The sequence below is a fragment of the Bufo bufo genome, chromosome 5, assembly GCF_905171765.1.
Source record: "Bufo bufo chromosome 5, aBufBuf1.1, whole genome shotgun sequence".
Classification (NCBI taxonomy): Eukaryota; Metazoa; Chordata; class Amphibia; order Anura; family Bufonidae; genus Bufo; species Bufo bufo.
The window spans coordinates 143905082-143925415 of NC_053393.1; the positions used below are offsets into that span (position 1 = coordinate 143905082).

General features: G+C 42.1%; 1 protein-coding gene across 3 annotated transcripts in view; it reads left to right on the top strand.

The window, feature by feature from the left end:
* Positions 1-20334, top strand: part of CCDC178 (coiled-coil domain containing 178) — a 461614-nt gene that overhangs the window by 181042 nt on the left and 260238 nt on the right. For all 3 annotated transcript variants that reach the window (XM_040433387.1, XM_040433386.1, XM_040433388.1), the window contains exon 16: positions 4703-4862. In XM_040433387.1, coding sequence (XP_040289321.1) covers positions 4703-4862 — 160 coding nt within the window. The remainder of the gene's footprint in view (positions 1-4702; positions 4863-20334) is intronic.

A 20334-nucleotide genomic window follows, 5' to 3' on the forward strand; every position in this document is an offset into this window, starting at 1 on the left:
AGTTTCTTGCAAATGAGAGATACGGAGTTCCACTTTATCTTTAGCGTCCAGCACCATGGCGTCTCTTTGTCTGTCTATTGATTCTGCCTTGCACAACTCTGACGGGGCTTCTTCAATATTAGAGTCTTTTAGAAAGGTTATATACCTTGTGGACAGTCTCTTGTATCTTTCATGGGCTGCGTTCAGCCGCCCGACGGCAACTTGTAAACTGGTGGCATCGCCTGAGGAGGACTTAAGTCCTGATATGAGGGAGGAAACTCGCTCCCATAGATCTTCCAGGTCGTCACATAGCTCATCTTTCCTGGTGTGATAATTTTCTGTGATCTTTATTGTTGGTTTGAGAGAGCGCCTTGGTCGCGTGACTTGGTCTGCTGGAAGTGTGGGTTCTACCTCCAGCTCTTCATAATGATCAGTATCAGGTAGCATTTGCTTTGTTTCATCACTGGGGAACTGTACGAGGTCCTTTTCGGCCATTTTGATTTAAGGTGCGCTGTCTCTTTAAGAAATCGAACTTTTGAATTGGGGGCTGAAAATTGCAGTGCGGCTCAGATGAGGCACCCCGATGAGTTTCCCAAGGTGTCTTGAGTGAATTGCGGGGTTTTGGTTTAAGGGAGGCCCCGCGTGCGTGAACAGTTCTTATATCATGCGAGCAAGGGTTAATATAGGATGTAGAAAGTGGCTTGGCGAGTAGTGGAGGACTTCCAGGCGAGAGTATATCTACTGCGGACACGCCGTGCTTTCCTTGGGCTTATGGGACGTGCACTGTTGCTGGGCAGATTTGCTGGGAGTGGGCCTGTTGCAGGGGAGGTTCCTGAGTGTGGCACTGGGCTCTGAGGGAACCTGTAGCCGGGCATTGGACGTTCAGACTGATATTGACTGGGGTATAAGGCTTTAAGGCAGTTTTTGACTGTTCTGTCCCCACATGAAGGCGATTGAAGGTGTAACTGATAATGACTTTGTGACTGTCCTACCTTCGTATCCAAGCAGTGGAGCAGACCGGACCGGCAGATGCTCAGGTTAGATGGATCCAGACGTAGACATGAGGATGCAATCAAACGGGGGTTTATTTGATCCAGAGCAGTGACATACAGTGATGCAATACAGGAATACAGTAGATGCTGTGGTGTGGATGTCTTTTCTGAGGCTAACTGCTGAGGCAACTGCTGGTCAAAAACTGATGCCTTCACAAGCCAAGGTGTGTGTCTCCAGTCACAAAGGAATGCAGCACTGAAAAAGGCTACAGGAAGTGACCAGGCCCAAGGCTGCTAAAACCACGCCCAGACATAAAACTTTATAGACAACGAACGAGGCGTGCAGCATACAAATTCCGGCCAGCAGATGGCAGCAGAGAACAATGGATAGAAACAACATAGGTAAAGAAGAAATAATACAGTGCAGAAATTCAATTTGACAAGAACAGCACAAGGACCACTTCACCTGCTTCACAATAAGGTCACAACTGTAAAGGCAGAACAGATGGATAAACAGCAGGGAACGTATGTAATGTACATTTAAAAAAAGTATATCTTTGTTGCATGTATATTGCAGAAATACTTAATTTGCAATGTTCTATTCATTGCATAGTAATACTTACTTAAAGGGATTAAAGGTCAGACTAAGAAAAGAGGGTCTTACTTTTTTCCCAATTAACTTGTCTGTGCAAGCAGGCCGTGGGAACGACCAGTCACCTTTTGTGACAAATATTCTGCTTTTCAGGAAAATAACTATTTAGCAGTCTTGCTTGTTTTCCACCAGAATTTATTTTTAAATTAAATTAAATTAAGAATGCCCCATCAACTGCAGCAGTGCTTGTAAGCAGGGCCATTTAACTCTTTGTTGGGCCTAATGCATGGGTCTCATAAGTGAGCCGTGCTGCTGTTGACCTACTACCCCACTCCCGCCGGGAACACAGTTCTGAATCTTTCAATGTGTTCTTAATGCTCGCCACAGCAGTAATATTGCCCCCTTTGTGTTTCACATAGTAATAATAGTCCCACAGAGTTAATGAACCTTTGTGTCCTCCACATTGATAAAGTCTCTGTCTGTGCCACCAAAAATATTAAACACTTAGGCCCCCTTTCACACGGGCGAGATTTCCGCGCGGATGCGATGCGTGAGGTGAACGCATTGCACCCGCACTGAATCCGGAACCATTCATTTCTATGGGGCTGTGCACATGAGCAGTGATTTTCACGCATCACTTGTACGTTGCGTGAAAATCGCAGCATGCTCCTCTTTGTGCGTTTTTCACGTGACGCAGGCCCCATAGAAATTAATGGGGTTGCGTGAAAATCGCAAACATCCGCAAGCAAGTGCGGATGCGGTGCGAATTTCACGCACGGATGCTAGGTGACGATCGGGATGGGGACCCGATCATTATTATTTCCCCTTATAACATGGTTATAAGGGAAAATAATAGCATTCTGAATACAGAATGCATAGTAAAATACCGCTGGAGGGGTTAAAAAAAAAAATAATAATTTAACTCACCTTAATCCACTTGTTCGCGCAGCCCGGCATCTCTTCTGTCTTCATCTGTGAGCAATAGTACCTTTGATGACATCACTACGCTCATCACATGATCCATCACCATGGTGATGGATCATGTGATGGACCATGTGATGAACGCAGTGACATCATCAAAGGTCCTATTGCTCACAGATGAAGACAGAAGAGATGCCGGCTGCGCGAACAAGTGGATTAAGGGGAGTTAAAAAAAAAATAATTAACCCCTCCAGCCCTATTGTACTATGCATTCTGTATTCAGAATGCTATTATTTCCCCTTATAACATGGTTATAAGGGAAAATAATATCAATCTACACTACAACTAACCCAAACCTGAACTTCTGTGAAGAAGTTCGGGTCTGGGTACCACATTCAGTTTTTATCACGGGCGTGCAAAACACATTGCACCCGCACGATAAAAACTGAACAACGGAACGCAATCGCAGTCAAAACTGACTGCAATTGCGTACCTACTCGCGCGGGTTTGCCGCAATACACCGGGACGCATCCGGACCTAATCCGGACACGCTCATGTGAAAGAGGCCTTATGCTCCAACTCTTCGGATGGGGAGCTGCTTGCTTTCTCTCTCCTCTCGCTCTGCTCCTCATAGGACTCCCTATCTTTCACTGCAAGACAGTGCTTAACCATTTTATTTGTCTGTGTCCCCCCCTCCAAACAGGTCCCTCTTTCTGCCTCCTCTTCCCTGTTTGGGACTTTCTGCTGGCCTTAGACATCTCTTCACACGGAAGGAATTTGGGACTGGCTGCTGGGTCTCAAGTCTTTCCCAACACTGCTCGCAGTGTATAAGAAGGGGTAAATGATACTACCCTTCTCCAAATTTTCACTGTGTTTGTGTCCAGAGGATGTAAACATTGTTCAAAATGGTGCTGCCTCCATGGGGCCCAGTGCATCTCCTCCATTTGCCCTATGGTTTAGGTGGCCCTGCTTTTAAGCCCTGTCCTTGGTGTCAACACTTACAGACCGAATTTTATTATATTGCCTTAAAGAGGTTGGCCACTTTCTGGTTACTGTTCACCAATGTGTTTGTAAAATGATTATATGGCACTTACTAATAGTCTTTGTTGAAATTCTGTGCCCTTTTCTATATTTCATGACAGATGCTACCTTGTTTGCCAAGTCTTGTGCGCTGTTGACATAGAGGTCCTGTCTATAAAACGGCTGCTGATGGAGGGTCACGTGACCAGGCAAATGACGTCCATGTGATGTTCCCTCCATTCAAAAACACTGCACCTGTCTTCTGCACTTGCACTGTTGGGAGTTTAGTGCAGGTGAATGGAGGAGGCTGAGTGATGTGTCTGGTCACATGACCCTCCATCAGCGGCCGTCTTATGGACAGGAACTGTATGCAAACAGCACAGAAGATTTGCCCAACAAGGGGACATGGCTTATGAATAGAGTTGAGCGAACCTGCCTTTTGGCAGGTTCGAGTTTGGGTTTGGGCTCGGGGTTTAAGTGAATTAAGTGATGGATTCCGTTCTCACTGAATCCATAAAGTATTTCAATGCTAGCATGCCAAACGGAAAGCCTTTAGAGGCATTCCGTTTTGCATGCCATCAAAATACAAGTGTATGGCCAGCAGAACGGAACCCTCGTTGCTAGCCATACACTTGTAATTCACTTAGACCCCGAACCCGAAGGCAGGTTCGCTCAACTCTATTTATAAAGTATAGCAAATAGCATAGAATATCCACAAAATATATATCAATAAGTGGCATATAGTCATCTTACCTACACATTGGTCACAAGTAGCCAGAAAGTGGCCAGCTTTATGATTGATGGAGGGTCGGACCCGGTGTCTTGTGTAAAGACAACCACAGCAAATAGGAGCTGAAAGGTCACAGCACTTGGAAGAACCTTTGTTTTAGTACTCAGTCACAGCAGTTGGACCCTCCATAGTAACATAGTACATAAGGCCGAAAAAAGACATTTGTCCATCCAGTTCGGCCTGTTATCCTGCAAGTCAATCATAAATTTATGGCAAACTCTATCAATATGCCACAAAGGTAAATGATTAGAAAATAAGTCCAAACCACCATTATATAAAGCTATAGACCAGTATTTATCATTACTCAGAAATAGACATGTGACCGAAAAATTTGAAAAACCATGTTCTTCAGAATATAAACTTTATATTGATGGGAATATTTATAATATTGCATATTCCTTTTAAAAGGCAGAATTCTAATCTGTTAGAGTTGAAGCTGAAGGATTTAAAGGATACGTCTGAACATGTGATACGACAAATAGAGCTGTACACCCAACGCATGAAGACAGAAGATGAGGATAATGATGTGCAGATGCGGATAAGACAACAGATGCAGAAACAAAGTTCAGTAAGTAGTAAAGTATTATGTTCATTTATTATATAACCACATGTGACCTACAGAAGAGTTTAAATACAAAACATATGAACTAATTCTGAACAATTCTGGCCATTACTTTGGCCATTACAGTTATTCATACTGTCCATAGAGGTTCATTGACACCTGGATGAAGGACAAATAATCTTCCCGGGAACATTCTTTCAAAGAAAGATCTTTTGCCTATCAACCAAAAATTTCCAACATGGCAGACCTTTTTTTTCCCCAGATGATGATGATGGTCTATTGTTGGGTAAACAATGGTTCATTGTTAAATTTTACCCAACAAACTATGATTTTAGTTGAAATTGTCCATTTTGATCTACTTTAGACTAATTTGTATGGGAGCCTTTATTCCATGAAAAGCATTTATACAGTTGAAACCAGAAGTCTACATACACTATATAAAAAGACACATATGCATGTTTTTCTCAATATCTGACATGAAATCAGAATAAACATTTCCTGTTTTTGGTCAATTAGGAATATCATAATTATTATTATTTGCCAAATACCAGAATAAGGAGAGAGAGGATGTTTTGCACAAGTCTGGCTCAACCTTGGGTGCTATTTCAAGATGCCTGAAGGTGCCTCGTTCATCTGTATAAACAAGTACTGTATCAACATGGGCTGAAAGGCCACTCTGCCAGGAAGAAGCCATTACTCCAAAGAAACTTAAAAAAGCCAGATTAATGTTCGCATATGCACACGGGAACAAAGACCTACATTTTTGGAGACATGTCCTGTGGTCTGACGAAACTAAAATTTAACTTTTTGGCCTTAATGACCATCGTTATGTTTGGAGGAAAAAGGGAGAAGCTTGGAAGCCTAAGAACACCATCCCAACTGTGAAACACGGGGGTGGCAGCATCATGTTGTGGGGTTGTTTTGCTGCAGGAGGGACTGGTGCACTTCACAAAATAGATGGCCTCATGAGGAAAGAAGATTATGTGGAAATACTGAAGCAACATCTCAAGACATCAGCCAGGAAGTTAAAGTTTGGGCGGAAATGGGTCTTACAAATAGACAATAACCCGAAGCATACTGCCATACTGGTTACAACAGGGCTTAAGGATGACAAAGTCAATGTTTTGGGGTGGCCATCACAAAGCCCTGATCTCAATCCTATTAAAAATTTATAGGCAAAGCTGAAAAGGCAGGTGCGAGCAAGGCGACCAACAAACATGGCTCAGTTACACCAGTTTTGTCAGGAGAAATGGGCCCAAATTCCGACCAACTATTGTGAGAAGCTTGTGGAAGGATATCCAAAACGTTTCACCCAAGTCATACAGTTTAAGGGCAATGGTAACAAATAATAATGAAATGTATGTAAACTTTTGACTTTGCAGAAAGTAATAAAAATGCCTTAAAACATTCTCTCTCTCTCATTATTCTGGCATTTGGCAAATAATAATATGTATGGTAATCCTAATTGACTAAAAATAGGAAAGGTTTATTCTGATTTCATGTCAGATATTCTGGTTTCAACTGTAAGTGTATGATTGCTGGGGGCACTCTGCTGTGACCCCCATGATCATTAAAACAGGGATTTCCTGCCGCCGTCTAAGAGTTAAATAAAGCAGTGGTCATGTGTGTGCATTGCCACTCCGTTCAGTCTCTGTGGAACTGATGGAAATAGACAAGCTCTGTATTCTGCTATCACCGTCAGCCATCTAGACTTTGAAAGAAGTGGCAGATCACATGCATGACAACTCCAGATTGGATACTTGAGATACTTGGTGGGGGTTCCAGTAGAATGGCCCCCACTAATCATGCATTTATCACCTCTCCTATATCACAGATCTAACCTTTTCATTTAAAGGGGTTTTCTAAATGTTTAATACTGATTACCTATCATCAGGTTAGGTTATCGGTATCTGATTGGGGGGGGGTTCAACTCCCGGCACCCCAGCCAATCAGTCTCTTTAAGAGACAGTATTTCTCCAGTTAGCGCTGTGGCTCTTCTTAGGCAAATGATGGCATGTTTTTTTGGTCACATGGCCTAGGTGCCCCTCAGTCCCATTCATGTGAATGGGGTTCAGGTATTATACTATCCAATGGACGGTGCTGTGCAAGGAGGCTGCAGCACTCACCCGAGCACTGCAGCCTCTTCAAACAGCTGATGGACAGGAGGGTGCTGGGAGTCGGTCCCCCACCAATCAGTTACTAATGATCTATCCTGCCTTCAGTTATCATGGTTCTTCATGAATCTTGTACAACAAAATGCCATTACTGATTGTATGAAGGTTGTTTTTAAAATGTTGAAAGTATAGCAAACAGGGAATTTCTTTCCTACTGCTATACAGTTTTGTGTACACTAAATATTCAGGATATATTTCCTACATTTTTTCCTATATATTTTTTCCTACATAGTTTCATATATATAATGGATATTATCTGTTCCCACCTGGCGGTCAACAATGATAATAGTATTTTATTTTTGTTTCCATTTCTTGAGTCACTTTTGGACACTGCAAGCTAGTCATTTATGTTTGAAAGGCTATATGCTAAAACGGAACACGTTCTTTCCTGTAATTTATCGACTTACTGTATACTCTGATAGATCATAAAGATATGTTCCAGGAGTAGCAGTTATGGTTGTGTCATTGGGTATATAGTTTTATTTTCAGCTCATGGATAAATTCTGCCAGTTTGCATTATGTGTTGTTATGTAAAAAAAAATTTATCATGTAGGGAAAGTTAATACAAGACACTTACTAATGCATTGTGATTGTCCATATTGTCTCCTATGCTGGCTGGATTCATTTTCCCTTACATTATACACGGCTCGTTTCCAGGGTTACGACCACTCTGCAATCCTTGCACACTAGAGGAGAAAGCACTGGCCTGTACGCACTCCTGTGGTTCCGGCCACCGGAGAGGCTGCCACCTTTTCCTGTAATGTGCAAGCACATCCACCACTGCTGGATTGCAGGGTGGTCGTAACCCCTGGATACAGGCAGTGTATAATGTGATGGAAAAATGAATCCAGCCAGCAAAGGAGGCAATATGGACAATCACAGTACATTAGTAAGTGCCTTGTATTAACTTTCTCTACATGATAAATGCCATTTGCTGAAGTGAGACAACCCCTTTAGTGATTTGCACATCAAGACTTGATACCTCTATACTTTATTCTTAGTTTTTATGTGGGCTGCTATTCTGTAGGTTGCTTTGTATTGTTTTCTTCACTAGGTTTTAGGTTATTTAAAGTGTATGTATTATTCTGGATTACATTGTGCTTTAGGCAGCTGTAGACATATATGAACTATACTTCAGCTAGAAACTATGGGTGAGATTTATTGAAACTGGTTAAAGAAAAACTGGCGCATAGCATCCAATAAGATTGCATCTTTCATTTTCCAAAGGAGCTCTGAAAAGTGAGCTAGTATTCCTTTACAACCTGCGGCCCTCCAGCTGTTGTAAAACTACAACTCCCACAATGCCCTGCTGTAGGCTGATAGCTGTAGGCTGTTCGGGGCATGCTGGGAGTTGTGGTGTTGCAACAGCTGGAGGGTCGCAGGTTGAGCATGCTTGCTTTGCACCATTTTTGATAAATCCCCCCCATGTCTCTATCCTCTGTTTTTCATGTCTCTTCCTAACCCTCTGTATGCCAATGAAAATGCATATTCTCTCTGCCCATTCTTGCGGAGTGGAATTTCTCTTCATAGAAAGTTGGTAGCGCTGTGCTTTGTGTTCTGGACCAGTGAGATGTCTTCTGACTTCTGCTTCCCCTCCCTTCTCACCGCATGCAGTTCCATAGACACAGTGATGGAAAGAAACTCTCCTGCATTTGCTGTTGTCCACTAGACACATCTTCTAGTGACTTATGAAGAAGCTGGAAGTCAACAATACCACTCCCTCCTATATGATACATTAAAAAGTTTCATACACATTAAGGCTCATTCAGACGGCCCTATGCTGTCCGCAAAAATGCAGTTCCTTTTATATTTGCGGATTAGATGCTGTCCCATTCATTTCTAAGGGGCCCTTTTCTTCCATTGCACAACTCAGCAAAAAAATGAAACGTCGTATTCTTGTCAGTGAAAATCAGGACATGGCCCTATTGAAGTCTATGGATCAGCAAAAAAAACGGAAAGCAATCCGTTTTTGCGGACAGCATATGGCCGTCTGAATGAGCCCTTATTCACATCTACTAGATTTCTACCCAAAAATTATAGAGGTTATTCCATGACTAATGTAAAAAATGGAAATCAGACATCAGATAGCACATGACAATCTCTTTCGAACAAAGCTAGAACCAGCCCTGTACCTCACATGGATCCAGGGATCTCCCCATTCATTGCTCTGCTAGATTTATATCAAGCTGGCAGCTCGAGGGGAGTGTCTTTTTTTAATCTCAGTGAGCCGGACAAAAAAGAAAACAATCAGCAGGTGGCGCTATAGAGATACATTGCATTGAATAACTCAGCGGCTATGCTAACTGTTTAATTAGATGCAGTTACAAAATAATTCAGATCCAGGTGCTGGTTTGAAAACTGTAGAATATTTTTTGTGGGACAACCCCTTTAAGCTGGATAAACAGTTCAACATCTTGTGCAAAATCTTTATTTTTTTTAATTTTGGAAACTGTACATTCACCAAATAAGGGCTCATTCAGACGGCCGTATGCTATCCGCAAAAATGCGGATCCGTTTTTTGAGGATTAGATGCTGACTCATTCACTTTTATGGGGCCCTTTTCTATTTCACGGTTCCGCAAAACAAATGAAACATGTCCTATACTTGTCTGTGAAAATCAGGACATGGCCCCATTGAAGTCTATGGGTCCGCAAAAATACTGAATGCTATCCGTTTTTTTGCGTATCCGCAAAAAAACGAATAGCATTCAGTATTTTTGCGGACAGCATACGGCCGTCTGCAGTTTATAGCATCCTGTAGTTGGATGCTGGGTCTGACTGCAGAGTCTGTAGTCAGAGATAGCAGGTAGCAGCATGAGTCTTGGATGACTGTTGCAGCCCTACCAATGCGTATAAATAAAGTTCTTTGCTTCAGGGACCCTTTGGACCCGGGAGATAAGTATTTAAGTTCAAATAGCCTAAGGCTAATAGATTCCCGTTTCTGGTCGGATTTAAAACATAACATTTATTTCATTTTATTAAGACTAGTATAAGTCGGGAAGAAAGAAAAAGATTTAAAAATTGAAGTGCTGGTGAACTCTGCGGCTGGGGATATAGGTTGCTTCACCTATATACACTGCCTGCCCGAATGTAACTATCCGTATCATAGGAATTATTTCAACAGATTATTCTCAGATCTCCGCTTTCCGGCTATTTATCCTGCTAGCTGGGATCCTAAATCTGTATCTCTATATGTCACATTCGGGGGGCAGTATGTCTATTAAGTTTTTCCTATCCCTAAGTTCACTTTGTTTGTAATCTAGTATAGCACCCTGCCGCTTGTGTGTTTTGCACGAAGTGTCTGCAGTACACCAAGTGCGGTCACTAAGTTTCAACCACACTTAACCTAAAAACTAGATTGCAGCTCCCCCAACATGTTTCGCCACAGATGCGGCGTCTTCAGGGGAAATGGAGCTACTGTCAACACGAGCGCCATCTGAGTCAGTGTTTTTTAACCACCGTGGGTGGGTCTTTCCTCATCGGATGTCCAATCAGTGTCCGGCGCTCATGTGATGATAATACAATCTGACCAATCACCCCAGTCAGCACTGATTCGTCAAGCTTGCATGCCACCAGTATCTTTAAAGTCCATGCGCTTGCGCAAGAACTTTTAGTTTTGTTTAAGATCATAAATTACTTCTGCGCATGTCCTATGGGTCGAATATCTCCAGTTGCGCTTACCTACCGATTTGTCTCCGAGAGTCTAAGTGGGTGCGCATGCGCTATATCTTAGAAGACTAATTCGTAAGGGAGATGTCACTGCGCATGAGTTACCACTCAGTCTCCGGCCCAGCCTTTAGAGCAGGGAGGGGGGAGCATGCGCAGGGACTTAGAAATTGGTAGTTTTAAAAAAGGGGGGAATTTTTTTTTACCCACATTTATCCTATATACACTGCTCAAAAAAATAAAGGGAACACTTAAACAACACAATGTAACTCCAAGTCAATCACACTTCCTTGAAATCAAACTGTCCACTTAGGAAGCGACACTGAGTGACAATCAATTTCACATGCTGTTGTGCAAATGGGATAGACAACAGGTGGAAATTATAGGCAATTAGCAAGACACCTCCAATAAAGGAGTGGTTCTGCAGGTGGTGACCACAGACCACTTCTCAGTTCCTATGCTTCCTGGCTGATGTTTTGGTCACTTTTGAATGCTGGCAGTGCTTTCACTCTAGTGGTAGCATGAGACGGAGTCTACAACCCACACAAGTGGCTCAGGTAGTGCAGCTTATCCAGGATGGCACATCAATGCAAGCTGTGGCAAGAAGGTTTGCTGTGTCTGTCAGCGTAGTGTCCAGAGCATGGAGGCGCTACCAGGAGACAGGCCAGTACATCAGGAGACGTGGAGGAGGCCGTAGGAGGGCAACAACCCAGCAGCAGGACCGCTACCTCTTCCTTTGTGCAAGGAGGAACAGGAGGAGCACTGCCAGAGCCCTGCAAAATGACCTCCAGCAGGCCACAAATGTGCATGTGTCTGCTTAAACGGTCAGAAACAGACTCCATGAGGGTGATATGAGGGCCCGACGTCCACAGGTGGGGGTTGTGCTTACAGCCCAACACCGTGCAGGACGTTTGGCAAATTCGCCACTGGTGCTCTTCACAGATGGAAGCAGGTTCACACTGAGCACATGTGACAGACGTGACAGAGTCTGGAGACGCCGTGGAGAACGCTCTGCTGTCTGCAACATCCTCCAGCATGACCGGTTTGGCATTGGGTCAGTAATGGTGTGGGGTGACATTTCTTTGGAGGGCCGAACAGCCCTCCATGTGCTCGCCAGAGGTAGCCTGACTGCCATTAGGTACCGAGATGAGATCCTCAGACCCCTTGTGAGACCATATGCTGGTGCGGTTGGCCCTGGGTTCCTCCTAATGCAAGACAATGCTAGACCTCATGTGTCTGGAGTGTGTCAGCAGTTCCTGCAAGACGAAGGCATTGATGCTATGGACTGGCCCGCCTGTTCCCCAGACCTGAATCCAATTGAGCACATCTGGGACATCATGTCTCGCTCTATCCACCAATGTCACGTTGCACCACAGACTGTCCAGGAGTTGGCAGATGCTTTAGTCCAGGTCTGGGAGGAGATCCCTCAGGAGACCGTCCGCCACCTCATCAGGAGCATGCACAGGCGTTGTAGGGAGGTCATACAGGCACGTGGAGGCCACACACACTACTGAGCCTCATTTTGACTTGTTTTAAGGACATTACATCAAAGTTGGATCAGCCTGTAGTGTGTTTTTCCACTTTATTTTTGAGTGTGACTCCAAATCCAGACCTCCATGGGTTGAAAAATTTGATTTCCATTTTCTTATTTTTGTGTGACTTGGTTGTCAGTACATTCAACTATGTAAAGAACAAAGTATTTCAGAAGAATATTTAATTAATTCAGATCTATGATGTGTTATTTTTGTGTTCCCTTTATTTTTTGGAGCAGTGTATTTTCTCCATCATTCAAAGGCACCTCTCTCATTGCGCATGTCTCGAATCCCGGATGTTATACAAAAGGTAGGTATCTGCAAATCTACAGGTTGAATATATACACATCTTATTCTCTCCACCAGTGTGATTTTTTCATTCTGCTATATTATTCTTTCATTTCTCAATGATCTATCTCCATATAAATGGTCAGTCCATTTTCTGATATATTTTTTATATGTATACTATAGCTCATGATTTTAAAGACAACTGTCATATAGGGTGTATCAATATATTCACTAGTATGATTTCAATCCTACTGTTAATATTCAGTAGTCTTGCAGTATTCAGTCCACAGATGCATCTTTCATCTATCATTTATTTTTAATTTTCTCTTTCTATGACTACAGGTGACTGTGGTTAAGGATTGGTCTTTTTCTTCCTTCTGCATTATTATTTTTCTTATATTATTTTAATATTATAATGCAGTGTTCTAGGTTTTCTCCTGTGATTGGTATATCTCTTTTATTTCTAGATAAATGCCGTGAAGGAAAAACCTTCATTCAGTCCATATGGACTCATAGTGCCCAATCTGTAGATCCAGCGAGCCTCACTTTGTACAATCGAAACTGAAAAAGATTCCCCTATAGCCAGGCATATCAAATATATCCATGGAAACAAGAGCTCCGTTTTACGTTTTTGGGGCATTGAAAAAATATTCATGGGACCAAGAGGGGGTAATCTGGACAAGAAACTTTTACAAAGTGAGGCTCGCTGGATCTACAGATTGGGCACTATGAGTCCATATGGACTGAATGAAGGTTTTTCCTTCACGGCATTTATCTAGAAATAAAAGAGATATACCAATCACAGGAGAAAACCTAGAACACTGCATTATAATATTAAAATAATATAAGAAAAATAATAATGCAGAAGGAAGAAAAAGACCAATCCTTAACCACAGTCACCTGCAGTCATAGAAAGAGAAAATTAAAAATAAACCACCCACGGTGGTTAAAAACACTGACTCAGATGGCGCTCGTGTTGACAGTAGCTCCATTTCCCCTGAAGACGCCACATCTGTGGCGAAACAGTTTTTAGGTTAAGTGTGGTTGAAACTTAGTGACCGCACTTGGTGTACTGCAGACACTTCGTGCAAAACACACAAGCGGCAGGGTGCTATACTAGATTACAAACAAAGTGAACTTAGGGATAGGAAACACTTAATAGACATACTGCCCCCCGAATGTGACATATAGAGATACAGATTTAAGATCCCAGCTAGCAGGATAAATAGTCGGAAAGCGGAGATCTGAGAATAATCTGTTGAAATAATTCCCATGATACGGATAGTTACATTCGGGCAGGCAGTGTATATAGGTGAAGCAACCTATATCCCCAGCCGCAGAGTTCACCAGCACTTCAATTTTTAAATCTTTTTCTTTCTTCCCGACTTATACTAGTCTTAATAAAATGAAATAAATGTTATGTTTTAAATCCGACCAGAAACGGGAATCTATTAGCCTTAGGCTATTTGAACTTAAATAAATAAAGTTCTGCCGCAGCTTCGAAGCAAAATATTCAATTTGAATGCCGGATCTGGCACTAATACATCCCTATGGAAAAAAAGGGCATTCAGGCAAGTGATACGTTTTCTTTCGCCGAAGATAAAACCGTAGCATGCTAAGGTTTTCTCTTTTGCCTGATCAGTCAAAATGACTGAACTGAAGACATCCTGATGTATCCTGAACGGATTACTCTCCATTCAGAATGCATGGGGATAAAACTGATTAGTTCTTTTCCGGTATAGAGCCCCTAGGACGGAACTCTATGCCGGAAAAGAAAAACACTAGTGTGAAAGTACCCTGATAAATACAGAATTGTTATCTATCCTTGTTGTCCTGCTTGTGATGATAATCAGTAACTATGGCAAAGTGATCTCTGCAGCATAGGGATTGTCAGCTCATTAGGTCTTGTGGCCAGTAGGAAACCTGCAGAATTTTTAACATGGATATGAACATGGAAATTTACAAATTACATTACCAAAATTCTTAAAAAATGTATATAATATAAAAACACAATTCAGACAATAGGTCATTTTGTGACAAATTCCCTTTAGAAGTTGGAACATAGGGATTTTGGTATACCACTACTTTGGCATCTGCTGATTTATTAGCATATGGCCCTGCACATGTTAACCTACAGCAATTTATTTTATAATTATGCCTTCTATTTATTTTCTGACCATGCAATTTTAATGAGGTGGAACTGTTATTTTAATGCTATTATTTCCCATCCTCTCCATGCTATTATTTTGTCTTTGTATGTTCTTAATATTATTATGTATGTTACAGGTTAGCGTTTAAGTTTGCCAGTGAACAGTAGTGCAGTTTTACATTAAAGCAGACCATGGCATGCATGTATGAAATATTAGAAAAAATATACAGGATAGGATATGGCTACACAGAGATTGTCTGCCATCAGTTGCTATTACAGGGACACACTGAATCATGGGAATTTCACCTGCTGAAAAATGCCAGTTGGAAGCCCTACCATATGGGAGGCAACACGTGTGACCGCAGGATGTCCTACACATATCTCTGAACTATGTCCCTTGTATCACTACTAGAGTTGAACGACTTCCCAGATCATCACACTATCAGTTGGGGCAGTATTTTATTTCACAGCAAAGGCAGGATTGAAGTGCTCACCATCAGGCCTCCATACTCAAACCCAACTTTTAATGAGATCCCAACAGAACCTGGCTACGTCGCCAAAGACGATACAGTTCCAGTCCATAGCAGATCAGGTTTCTCGTTCATGACACCATCATCTCCAGATCAGGTCATCTCCAGAATGGCCAGAGACTAATTGTGATGTCTCCCATACACTGCAAGAGAGAGAAGATCCTGCACCTCTCTCCTTTTCTTACATACTTAGAAACAGCAGTACCATGGAGGATATTATAAATATTAAGCAGTTTTGCAGTGAATCTAGCACAGGTGATCCAGTAACACATGTACTGAAACCACCAGTGTCTGTGACTGTGTATCTCTCCCCCTCCTCCTTACTCTACTTTCCACTGACTTCCGTGAGCATCATCTATAACTTGATTCCTCAGTGAGATGATAATCTGCCTTGTCTTTGTCTCGAGCAAGATGGATTTTGCCAGTGAATTGAGAAAGAATGATCCGCACAGGGGGTGGTAAAGGGTGGGGGTGATGGCTAAAGAAGTGAGAGAGTGACTGTGCTTTTTATTATTTTATCAGCCTCCCTGCCGTTTGCCCCAAAACCTAAAAAAACTATAGTTTAATCAAAGTTTTTCATAAAAGCACATACAATGAAAAACAAGAAGACTCGGTACTACAATAATGCTCAGGGATATCAAATATGAAAACAATGACAATGGAAAGTAAAAATATATGCAGCAACCTGCAGAGGGAGAGCCGGGAGGGGCGTGGTAGTTGTGGTCCTTATAGGAGTAGTGGTTCACAATGGCTGCCTTCACACTGGTGCTCCCTAGGGTTGTGCCACAGTGAATGGAAGGTGCATGCTTTCTTCCTTTGGGGCCACACCCTGGTATTTAGGTCCCTGCCTGGTGTTAGGTGGACTTCCCTTTAATGTTGTAAGCTTTGAAGTTGCAAGGCAGGGCTCCCTGGTGGTGATGAAGTGCAATGATCAGGCCAAGATGGGGGTATCAAATCCATTGCTCTTTACTGAAGTAGTAATTGAGTCTCTCTATTAACTCCATACAGTTTTCCTAGTCAACCAAAGGGGTACACAATTATTTATGATATGTACTGCAGTTCCCACAGTGGGGTGTAGAATCTCCACTGGGGAAGGATGGTAACTTTTCCTCAGCATGCAAGGATGGAGGCTCTTTTGAGTAGGCTTCGCACTGCACAGGTAATATGCAGCTCCTTACTCTCTGGCTTCTTGAACTGCAAACTCTCATTCCTCCCTCAGAGGGGCCGGTCCAACCTCTGTCTTTCTGAGTAGAAAATACATTTGGAAGGAGGAAAAAGGAAGGTGGTGGAGCGCCAGGAAGAATTATCAAAGGTATAATTGCTATATAGGGACTGAATATATCAGATAGAGAGCTCCCGATGGTGAATTAGAGGCCTCAGAGTTCCCAAGTTGTGAAAATAAACAGTTGTTAAGCACCAATTGTTCACCAATTAATAGACACCTATTATAAAGTGATAGATGCGAAATAGCCAAGTGTTGTCAAAATTAGGGTTACATATACAAATATATTAAAACATCTTATAAATAAAATATCTCACATGGATTAGCCCATTAAAATTAAAAGTGTGTCCATGTGTACACACTGCCATAAGTATTCACTTCACCAGGGAGGGGGGCGCAAGATAAGCATAAGACACTTGTCGCCGTACCCTCCCTCGCCGAGTTCACACGTAGATTTTAACTCCTTGGTGTCCTCCAAACAGATGACCCGGTGGACTCACAAGATACAACAAGGTAGTTCTTTATTCAATAAGCTCCAATGCATTTCGGGGTGTCAAACCCCCTTCATCAGGAGCAGAATATCTTTCTGAGTAGGGCACAGTAAACTAAATAGTGTTACTACCATTTTCAGCTCTTGGAATCAGATCAGAGCACAGGAAAAACCCATTTAACCCAGTTGACAAAAGTTAACCCTTTGCAGTGCTCATCTGGGGCACTGCATATACAATAAACAAAAGATATTGAACAGAGCATAAAATGTAGAGAGGAAAAATGATTGGTCCATTACAAATGAGCAGAGAAGGAATACTAGAGGGACCATGTTGCTGGAAATGTCTCTATTGTATTTTAAATTGAAGGAATCTAGTTTTCAGGGGCAGACTGGGAACCTAAATAGTGTCCCTATGTTGTAGGCGGGACATCACAAGTAGGTGGGATCAGAAATACCACAGTGCAAGATACCATCCCAGCAGAACCAAATACCACAGTGCAGCACAATATTCTGCCCCAAAAGCTGTCCCTCTGTGGTGAGCTGCCATTTCCTGTCCTCCTCCAGTTGTCTCTGGTAAAGATATGGAGAAGACACTTAGGAAGTGAATTTAAGCAGGGCATGTGCGGTCACAGCATTAATTACTGCAGAGAGCTCATTATGTACCTGGCTAGCGCAGAGAGGGCTTAGGCAGCCCCATGGTCATTGGCCCACCGGGTAATTTTCCTATAGGGTCTATGGCCAGTCCGCCTTTGGTAGTTCTCCATGGAATAAACATTTTTGATACAGATGTAGAGGTCCACAAATGTAGAGGGTTCAGTTCCCTTCCAAAATAATATTATAAAGCACTTTGCTGCTGTGGAAGAGCCTAGTATAAACTACTAGTATAAGTAAAGTTGAAAGGGCGAAACATTTATAGGAATATACAAAATGGTTCAATGAAATGTAATGGCCAAGAACATCAGACATCAATGTACAGACCTGTTCCAAAAAAATTATTTTAGTGTCCCTGCACGAGTCAGTGTTGGCAATGTCCAGACACTGTAGTATTGGGCTAATAGAACAATTCTGGAGAATGGCACCAGAATTTTCTATTCTCTTTATGTGTGGTACATAGGCTAATTTTAGCTGCCCTGGACCATGTTGTCGCCAAGAGAAAGGGGGGGGGGGAGAGCTCGTCTGATGGACTTAGCTCAGAATAACATTTTCAGCTTTCTTCCATCCCCACTGTTTCCAGTCCCTGCTGGACCTGAAGAGATAATGTACTGCATACATGCACATGACCACTGCCAGCCAATTGTTTGCCTTACGGTTGAGATGTGCATGAACAGCATGTGACCACTGAACCTCAGGGGTCATGTGTATATATACAGCACATCATCATTTCTGGTTCGGTGGGACTAGAAAAGGCGGGAGCCGCAGCTCTAAAATTGGTGAAATGAATAAGTGAGTGTTTTTTTTCTTTTTTTACACACTGTTGCCACACTGTAGATTTTTTTTTGAATGTCGGATAACCCCTTTAGTGTAAATTTTTCCAGGAGGCTATCTATGAGACACCCATTTCTCAGCAATGCATGTGCTATTGCGATCCCTCGCCTTTGTACAGATTTGTGGTTTCTGAGCAGCAGATCCTCGGGTGATCGGCGGCACATTTACAGGGGCAGATTTCTGGGAACGGTCATTCCTGGACGATTATTGGCTTGAGTAAATGGAGCTTTAGGAAAAGTAGGTTTATTACCTATTCATCAACCGATCACCTGAACTTGTGTTGGATCACGATATGTCAATCCTCATTTTATTTTGGGTCAACTGTTATTACATATTAAAAAATGTTGGTCAAACGATGGCACATCTACAATATCATGGCAGTGAAGCCTCTGCATGCACACACTGAACTTAAAATGAAGAAGGAAATAAAAGAAATGTCTTGAAAACATACCAGGCACATCAGTATCTTCTACCCCGTGGGCTGTGTGCTCTCAGTACACCCCTTTCAAGTTTTCATTTTGCTGTAATCTCCGCAAAAGCGAAACACAAAGAATGAGGTGGCCTATTTGTATTCATTAAAGTGCTATCATCTCCTAGTGAGCTTCCAGCCTTACAGCTGTAGGTACACAGGCAACTACAGAGGTACTGAGCTAGCACAGACAAAATGTCTGCGCCTTACAGTTGGATTACGATGATCTCTTTATTAGACTACAGTGGCTTTGTTAGGGGCTTGTGGGTTGATTTTGGAGGTATGCTTTCCGCAGACTATACTATGTAACTATTACCGGTATTTTGCTTATGGTTGGTTTTATCTGCATTGCTTTTAAAATATCTTTTGTGCAAGATATGCTTCATTTTTATTTTATTTCCTTGGACAAGGATTCCTTTCTCGGTATGCTTGAGAAGAAATAAAGACAAGGAAAGCAATTACTACCATTTTGGATCATTGAGCCATCATGCTGTGCTCTGTCAGCACTGCCTGGGTTTTCCTGTAGGCATGTACGCTACGTTATGATAATCCTGTTGTAACCAATGGTGATTATTATTGGCATGGCTGTAAAGTGTACAGGGATCTAATAAAGTAAAACCTAGACATGACCTAATTGGGTCAGGCGTCTCTTGGACGTTATAAAACATCATTTGAGTTTACTTAGTTTTTTTTTTTTCAAATGCAAGTTGTTTATACATTTGCCAATTGCCGTAATCATTTTGGGCAACTAGGAAATGGGGTTCTTTTTGCAGATGCTACTTGTAAGCATTATACCCTTATAATTCTGATTTACTACTCCTTCATTCAGATGTGCAGATTCATCACAAGACAGCTTAAAACCTTTTGGCACTAGGCATAGTTATATAATTGTTGTCATAACTGCTCATGACAGGTCAAAACTTGGAATTCGTAGTGGGACGGTGGGTAAGTTGGGCTAAGCTTTAGGTTAGTGGCAGGAAAAAATAAATGGTCAAAAAGGTTGAGGTGCAATAAAAAAAAATTACCTAAATAAAGTACTACACTGGTGATATCTAGTTGTGTATCTCTTCTAGGTTATGCTCCAATAAGACCCTGTTACATCTCCTTCCTAAATTGTTTTCTTCATGAGTTACTGCACATGAGTATAAAGGGGGAGAACTTCCTATTCATTCTCAGAGGGTGGTTGTCACAGGTAAAAGAAAAATGGAAAAACTTTTACTGAACTACAATGGACTGTAATGACACCAGTTAACGAAGTGCATAACTGGGCTTATAGCAGTCATCTTTCCTGGGTGCTAACAGTGTCTCCTGGTGCTCAAATACCCCAAGGACTTACAGTATAGCTGAATAGTATAGCAAGCAGACAGTCTCAAGAATAATATTATAAAGCATGTATGATCCGTGACAGGTAACAAAGATACAGAAGTAGAAACTCACAGATAGATGACAGGAACTGAATGCTGATGGTAAAGAG